The sequence below is a fragment of the Haematobia irritans genome, chromosome 5 (assembly GCF_050003625.1).
Source record: "Haematobia irritans isolate KBUSLIRL chromosome 5, ASM5000362v1, whole genome shotgun sequence".
In the NCBI taxonomy this organism is placed as follows: Eukaryota; Metazoa; Arthropoda; class Insecta; order Diptera; family Muscidae; genus Haematobia; species Haematobia irritans.
Window position 1 is genome coordinate 175,913,323 of NC_134401.1, and position 8,703 is coordinate 175,922,025.

The 8,703-nt window shown below is 31.1% G+C and overlaps 1 protein-coding gene and 1 long non-coding RNA gene across 2 annotated transcripts; both read right to left on the reverse strand.

The window, feature by feature from the left end:
- Window positions 1–1,573: 1,573 nt before the first annotated feature.
- LOC142241440 (uncharacterized) lies at window positions 1,574–2,130 on the reverse strand. The gene is made up of 2 exons (XR_012723639.1): window positions 1,830–2,130; window positions 1,574–1,767 (listed from the first exon to the last, which is right to left on the reverse strand). It is a non-coding gene; the product is annotated as an uncharacterized LOC142241440 (long non-coding RNA).
- A 3,211-nt stretch (window positions 2,131–5,341) lies between these two features.
- On the reverse strand, window positions 5,342–8,064 carry LOC142238641 (E3 SUMO-protein ligase ZBED1-like). The gene is made up of 6 exons (XM_075310334.1): window positions 7,897–8,064; window positions 7,575–7,841; window positions 7,216–7,518; window positions 6,396–7,144; window positions 6,147–6,339; window positions 5,342–6,083 (listed from the first exon to the last, which is right to left on the reverse strand). Exons 1-6 carry the CDS (start codon window positions 7,937–7,939, stop codon window positions 5,644–5,646), a joined length of 1,995 nt encoding a protein of 664 aa, XP_075166449.1. The 5' UTR covers window positions 7,940–8,064; the 3' UTR covers window positions 5,342–5,643.
- Between the last annotated feature and the right edge of the window lie 639 nt (window positions 8,065–8,703).

The following is an 8,703-nucleotide window of genomic DNA, read 5'->3' on the forward strand; positions in this document are numbered from 1 at the left end:
AAATTTTATTTCAATAGAAAATGTTGTCGACATTTTATTTCTATGGAAAATTTTGTCAAAATTTTATTTCTATAGAAAAAGACAAAATGTTTTATTTACTTTAAATACGAATGCCCCTTATTTTTTATACGAAAAAGTGAATTGCATTTTTAACGATTACTATAATGCCCAAAAAGATCATCATAAATGTTTCTCCTAAAAACTAGAGCAATATTTTGTTTTGCTGTTAATTCCTTTTTACATAGAAATGCAGAAGGTTATTTTTTTTACTTCATACACAAGCGCCTTTCCATCAACTTACAACTAAACAAACGTACAATACATATAAAAGTTGTTGTTATTGTTACTACGTTAGGGCAAAAAAAGATTCGAAATCCTCGATTCCTTCACTTTGTTTTCGAAAACAATTTGACTCGTTGTGTTTGATCCCGAAGACTGAAGTTGTTTGATTGACCGTTTCATACAACACAAACGAGAACGAGTTATGGTTGTATTCGAACTTACAAACATCGGTCCAAACGGGAACGACTACAAATCTCTACCTTACTTGTTGGGCTTCGAGATGTTCTCGAACACAAAAATATATGACCGATGCAATGCTCTAGTATTAACCCTCAACAAATATTTTGGAATTTGAACGAAAATGTTATTATAGGGTTTGTTTATAAAAGGGACAACCCCTTCCCTGATCAAATATCGATAAAAAAAAATTTGGCGTTTGTCGTTCAGAGTTAACCTTAAACTTCAAGAAAATCAAAGGAATTTTCTCCATTATTCAAAATGTTGTATAAGAGGAGGTCCCGGAGTTTATTAAAAAAATTATTTATTAAAAAAAGTTGGGCAGGGGGAGGTTCCCTCCCCGACCAAATATTGGGTACCCTTTTTTCACCATATGATCACTCTCCACGTTCTCTACCAATTTCAAATAAATGCTTTTCTGTATTTTCTCATGAGTGATCTCTTTACTTGCTATAAAACACGTGCTCATACTCATTTTTTTAACGGTATTAATCGCATACTTTTTTAGCTTTCGTACACATTATTTTTGTTTTCATATCTGTAGCTGTGAACTATTTTCTGAACAAACCAATTTGTTGAAAATTCAGGATGTTTTTACAGTTTTCTCTGTCAAGCATCTTCAAACACATATCAACAACAAATTCCTCATATTCAATAGACAAATTTATTGTGATCATCAGCAGTGTTCACCCAGAAAAAAGTGACCCCTTCTTTAAGTTAAAATGAACTCATTGTGAAGAAAGTTGAACTTCGTATAGCGCCAAAGACATTTTTATTTGTTTGAACGATGTGATTTTCGTTGAAATTAGGTAGAATGCATTCCATATATTAGTTAATATTTTCCTATATTTATGTACCACTATACTACAGAATGAAAAAATTTAACTGATTTGAATTCATATATGGAATGATTTTATTGATATTTTTCATTCATTTGGACAAATCTTACATATTTGTGGTAAAACTTTTACTTCATAATTAGAACTGCTTACCTTCGTTTTTAAATACAATTTTAATTTTTAAATAAGCAATTTTATCTTCAATAAAAGACATATTTTATTAATTATTGAATATATTTATTAAGAATCAACAGCATCGACTGTCCTTGAAATATTAGTTTATTATTCCACTATTTCCAATTTCCATGTGATATTATCAACTTAAAACGCACGTTTTCTTCTTCTTGTACTTTTCACTTTTAATAAGTTGCTGCCTCATGATTTTGTCCTCCTTTTACAATTTCAATACCTAAAAATATAAAAAATCATAAACCATTTTTGTTACAAAATGTTAGCGTCACTGAATATTACCTAATAATTGAAGATTCCAAAATGACAAATGAAAGGGTTGTTATTTTGTTGGTATTTTCTTTCTTTATACAGCATCACGAACATTCATAGATTTATTTTCAAAAAACGAACATTTTTCTCACTAATTTAAATTAACAAATATTTTATATATTTTATTTGTTATTTATTATATTATTTTACCATATTATTTTTTAACAATCTCTCCGTATACCACAACAACGCGATTTCAACTAAAAAAACATTCCACGCGCAAACATATCGATTACACCCACGCGCAAACACATCGATTACGATGACAGGTATCGATTACAGGTAGATAATAGAAATATAGGAAAATTTCCTATATTCTAACTAGTGTGTTTTCTTAAGTTTTGAAAGGATTCCATACTTCTTAGTACGTATGAACTAAAATTTTTTTCTATGCCAAGTGTTGTGCGTATGTATGAAAAACTTTCTATTATAAAGGAAGTCGCAATTATCATTTTATAAGAAATTTTACTAATTTTGAGGAAACTTAGTTTTAGTTTGTATTTTGTTTATTTTTACGAATGCTTTGTTATCGGTGAATAAAATTTTCTTGTTCAGTAGTAAATTCTTATACCCTGCGAAGAAAACAGTATGAGTAAAATTCCATGCCTTATTCTAGTTAATGAACTATTCCTAACTGCTTACAGTTTAGGATTTTTTTACTGAAACGAGTAAATTTTATTATTTTTCACAAAAATTTACCTTAATGGAAATAAAATGGATAAACTATATTGATGAAAAATTCTTCCTTTAGTTTCGAAGGCACTTTTTTCTGGGTGTTTATATACAAATAAAGTTGTTAATATTTATTTGCGTTTTTTTTTGTGTATGAGTGTTGATCTCTCGAAAACAACGTAATAAAACAATCACTCAAATTGGTTACCTCATATCTGAACAGTTTGGTATTCTCTTCTTTGGTACTCTCTCAGTTTGTTGAAAATTCAGTATGTTTTTACAGTTTTCTCTGTCAAGCATCTACAAACACATATCAACAACAAATTCCTCATATTTAATAGACAAATTTGTTGAGCATCAGCAGTTTTTACATACAAATAAAGTTGTTAATATTTATTTGCGTTTTTTTGTGTGTAAGTCCATAAACAATTATGAACGTTTACTCAGCAACCCATACTTTTATTTTTTGTAATTAAACTTGCAGTTTTACATATTTTTGGTTATCTATCTCAATCGCCAACTTTATTTTTCCTCTATTTTCTCTCGCTCTGCCCGATCTTTATAAACATATACATGTTTATACGACCTTTCTAAATGAATATATGTTTGCATTCATAGACATATAATTAAGGAAAAATAATGTCCCAAACATAATATGTTCTAACATATTTAATACTATTTTATGAACATTATAGTTCGCACTTAATAATAATAATAATTTTTGCCCCGAAACAGTCTTTTTCGTCCATATGCGATTTATAAAGAATCGAGACATGTTTGTTTTCTTTCAGTATAGGATTTGATTTGAGCATATCCAAATGCTTAGAACTTTCCTCAATTTGTTGATTTCTAAAGTCACTACACTGTGCGTGTCATATATCCCCAACACACAATCACATTTAAGTTTCAAATCCAAATCATCATCGTCGTCATCATCACAGTCCTCATTGCGGTGGTAGTCAGTCAAGCTCGTAACTCGAAACATCCGTACAATTGTTAAAAAAGCGACTTCATAGATGTGTACTTTACACACACACATACACATCCAAATGAACGCACACTTACAATGGAAATAACCCAACATACATTATTAACTATGCATCTTTTAAATAAGAACTTTTTCTACAATTCGATACCATATCAACGGAAGATCCCCTGAATTTGAAAAAAGTCTGCTTTTCCGGGAATGGAAAAAGTCCGAGAAAATCCCCAATTCTCAGAAAAGAATTGCAAGCACATCGGTCAGAAGGAAGTTGTCTCCACACTGGAAAAAACTTACCCTCTTCGAAAGATTTTGCATTGATTTCGAGCGAAAGAAACGAAGAATTACACTAACGAAGGAAGTTGTCTCCACCCTGTTCGAAATATTTTGTCTCTAAATATGCTCGTATTTATTCCGAGCCAAAAAGTAAAGTATTGAAGATTTGTTTCAGATTTTTTAAGGACAAATTGAGTTCAGTTCAAACTAGGGCTGTCATTTGGGATCGATTTTTATAAATCTCGGGATTCGCGATTTCAAAATATAGAATCCCGGGATTCCGGAATTTTTTCGGGATCCTGAAATTTTCCGCATTCTTTAAATATTTTAAGTAATAACAATCTACAGCGCCAAAAATTGTTGTACATTAAACCACTTTAGATTAATTCAATTTTAAGAAAACAACAAAAGAACATAGGAGTAAATTAAAAAGCAATTTCAACGTGTTATCATACAGTATGAAGAAAAGAAAAACAAACCTTATGACAAAAATAAATTAAAAAGCAATTTCATATCACCACCTTACTCAGCAAGCCATTTTAAGGATTTTGAATAGATTAGGTATAATTTTGTACACTTGCAATTATTTTATTTTATGTGGCACGAATTCCATTTCGCATGAACTCATTTTTCAAAGGAGGACCATATCATTTATTTCGATTTTTGATACACAAAGAGAAACATGGCTGTGACAAACATGTTACATGGTCACCATCCAAAAATAAAATTTTGCTCTTAAAACATGTGTGTGGTGATCATATTCCTTCTCTGGGTGTAAAATTCTATTTTTATAGTATAGCAATATGATCACCTCAAACATGTTTCAAGGCAAAATGTTATTTTTGGATGGTGACCATGTAACATGTTTGTCGCCAAAATGTTATTTTATCGCCAAACATAACATGCTTGCCGAAATCAGGAACACAATTTCCGAGAAAATAACATGGCTGTGACAAACATGTTACATGGTCACCATGCAAAAATAAAATTTTGCTCTTAAAACATGTTTGAGGTGATCATATTCCTTCTCTGGGTGTAAAATTCTATTTTTATAGTATATAAATGTTATTTTTGGATGGTGACCATGTAACATGTTTGTCGCCAAAATGTTATTTTATCGCCAAACATAACACGCTTGCCGAAATCAGGAACATAACTTCCGAGAAAATAACATGGCTGTGACAAATAGGGATCTATAGTGTAAAGCAATAATCGATTTTTCGACTTTTCGATTATTGACGTTTAATGAAAAATCGATTTTCGACTATTTTTGCCAATCAAAATTCGAATATTCGATTTTTCATAATCGAATTTCAAAGAAAAAATGATTACAAAATATACTCGATTTTGTGAACAACAGTTGATAACAAATGACAAAAAATGGATGTTTCAGTCAGATATTTACACTTATTCAAGTGTTTTAATTGGTTTAACATATATTTAATATGTTAAATATATATTTTTAATGTGCACAGAAATATAATAATTCTGTATATTAAATAATTCAATTCCCCAAGTAATGAAAGACCCGTAGAAATTGAAAACACAAACGTGCAGTTCCACCAATTTGACTTTTTATTTAATTAAATCAGAATTGCTGTTCTTATTTCTAGAGAAATTATATTAATAAAAATTAAGAAATATTGTATATTTCATATAAGAATAGAAATTCTGATTTTAATCAAATCAGAATTTCTATTCTTCTTGCTAGAGGAATTATATTAATAAAAATTGAGAAATATTGTATATTTCTTATAGGAACATTAATTACATTTCAGTCTTTTCATTGCAATGAGATCGTATACAGTCTACGTAAGTTAATAGATAAAAATTTACAAGTTTTAATAGAAGTATTTAGAACCACATTTTTTCTTCTAAAGATCGCAAAAACACCAATTGATTTAGATGTTGTGGTGATATGCGATTTCGCAATTGGTTTGCTATGATTCCTGCATGTGAAAATAGCCTTTCAGATGGAACTGAAGTTGCAACAATTGGCAACATTTTTTTAGCTATTTTCCAAACATATGGATACTCGTTTTGAATTACTTCCCAAGCTATAAATGGGTTATGGTTTGCCTTACGATTGACAGTCGGTGTATTTAAAAATTGGCGTAACTGAAGTGGAAGTGCATTGTCATGTTCCTCGAATAATTGTTTTTCTTTCGATACAGTGCTGTCAATGTAATGCCAGATGTCATCTGGATCTGCTGGAACAACTTCGACTTCATGTTCTTCATAAATAGTTGGTAAATTACAGCGTGTTTTTTCAATTTCGGCTTGTATTAGTTCGCCTAAAATAAATGTTAAATATTGATATACTTATTGCATGGAAGAAATATTGACACTTTACTTACCCAGATACATAATAACCCGTGGCACATCCTGAATTTTGCTAAATGCAATTTTTTTAAAGCGTGGATCAAGCAATGTTGCTGCGGCATATGTTTTAACTGATTCGATGGAATGATATTTATTGTCAACCTCCTTACTTAATTTGTCCTGAAGTTGTTTCCCAATCTTTGTGGAAGGGTTAAAATCCATTATTTTCTGAAACCAAGTTGTTGTAAACTAAATGAATGCAATTTTTTCATGAACATTCTTACCATTTTCAGGGCTACAACCAATGGAATACATTTGCTGAGAGTAACTGTTTTTTCAGAACTAATTTCTTTGGTTATATTCCAAAGTGGTTTTAAAATATCACGAACTTCTGTTAATGCGTCTAATTCGTCACCATTTAGCATTATTGGGGCTTTGGATCGGGAAACTCTGTCCATGTGCATTTGCAATAATAATCTTCCAACATGATCGGCAAGAAGAAGAAAACGTTCAACCATTTCGTAACACGAATTCCAGCGTGTACGTACTTCTTGGATAAGTTTTAAACAATTTTTATTTCCACTTTGTAATTGTTGTTGCTTCAGTTCTTTGGTGGCCACTTCACTACTTCTAAAGAATCTAACTATAGATTTTACTTTGCGAAGTAGCTGCCGCAATGGAGAAATTTCAACGTTGTCTGCTAATTCAGAAACAAAATCCAATTCTTCTTCATCGCCGGAAGAGTCTGGAACATCCAAAGGAGCTTGTGTATTTGTTTGAATGTTTATATCTATGACGCGTTGACCAATGTTATTGATTGAATGAGCAAAACACGATATGTGTTTAAAGTTTCCAAATTCTTGCCTGATTGCACCTTTTACATTTGCACCACCATCCGATAAAATGGCAGAAATTTTTTCATCATGAAGCCCCCATGAATCACAAATTTCCCGCAGCCTAACTCTTAAATTCTCTATGGTTTTGCGCTCATCCATAGGGTACGCCCCTAGTTCAACACTTTTTATATTTGTTCCTATGACAAAAGTATATTTTCAATTAATTTTATTTCAACCATTAAATAGTAAAACGGGAAATTATTTTTACCTTGCAAATAATGTGCGGTTAATCCCAGATATCCCTGCATGGTATGTTTATGCGTCCACAAATCTGTTGTCAAGCACACTGAGTCCACTGTTTCTAATTCTTTCTTAACTTTTCCAGACAGTTCCTCATATTTTTTGTTCAAATTTTGAACAAAAGTTATAACACTTGGTGGTTTGTATAGTGGCTGTAGTTTCTTGCAAAATAGTTGAAAACCTTCCTTCTGTGGTGTCTGTAAAGGCAAGTTGTCTTTAACTACCATGAACATTAGGGCATCCATCATAATGTTGAATTTGTAGCCGCCAGCTGTAATATTAAAATATATATCAATTTTGAGAATAACTACAAATATCCTAACTTACCTGAAAATGTAGTGACAGTTTTAAAACTTTTATCTAATGGGCCAACGAAAGCTACTTCCACCTCTGATGTTGCAGGATTTTGAGACACTTTAGGAGAAGGTTTTTTCAATTCAATTTTATGAATAATCATAAAGTGGCTGGAGAGACTTGTTGTGCTTCCGTGAAATTTTAGCACCTTATTGCAAATTTTGCACTGAGCATTAGTGCCATAATTAATTTTTTCGAAATATTGCCAAGCTGGACTAGGAGCCATAGTAATGAACTTGCCTGTTGACAATTAACAATTATAACTTGGGTAGAAAATTATGTGTATGATACTTACTTCGCACATGTAATGTGTATTTTAACCATATATTATGAAACATATACTATATATGTTTATTTGACACAAAAAATATTTGTTTTTCACGTTAAAATATAAAAACTGCTGCTTTTTGCTTGGTGTACTTTAATAGAATATAATTTAATAGAATTGACGCTTTGTGCTTTGAACAATTGAAAGTCACGAATGGAAATGAAAGCATAAAGCGTTGAAATCGATTCTGTATAGTCAATGACAAGAAAAAAAACGAAAGAAGAAAATCGATTATTTATAGGTTAATAATCGATTTCGACTTTTCTGGATTTTCATCCAAAAAATCGAATAATCGATTATTCGATTTTCGATTTATAGATCCCTAGTGACAAACATGTTACATGGTCACCATCCAAAAATAACATTTTGCTCTTAAAACATGTTTGAGGTGATTATATTCCTTCTCTGGGTGTAAAATTCTATTTTTATAGTATAGCTCATGTTTAATAAATTCATACTCTAGCTGTACCATAAATATTTACACAATTTGTCGGGTATGAAATTTAAGGGCCGTTTGCACTAAATGAAGAATTCAATTTGGTCAACTAAAAAAAACTTTGCGTTAGAGGAATGCGTCTTCTACGCTAAGCAAACGTCGCTTTCGTATTTTAATGACAAGAAATCTTTGAGCTCACTCAATGATCTATTTCAAAATGGTTTGTTGGGAGACAACAATGCTATTGGGGGATGTCTATTCATACCATTAAGCATGTAAGACCTACATGTGTGGGGTATACGAGCTATAGGTGAATGCTGCTGCTACTGCACATTCGT

Excerpts from the sequence above, each read along its gene's own strand:
- LOC142238641 (XM_075310334.1), bottom strand. The coding sequence starts at position 7,939 with ATGTTTCATAATATATGGTTAAAATACACATTACATGTGCGAA. Across the intron at positions 6,340-6,395 it reads TGGTTGTAGCCCTGAAAATG|AAAATAATGGATTTTAACCC; the intron begins GTAAGAATGTTC and ends ACTTGGTTTCAG. Across the intron at positions 6,084-6,146 it reads ACGGGTTATTATGTATCTGG|GCGAACTAATACAAGCCGAA; the intron begins GTAAGTAAAGTG and ends CATTTATTTTAG.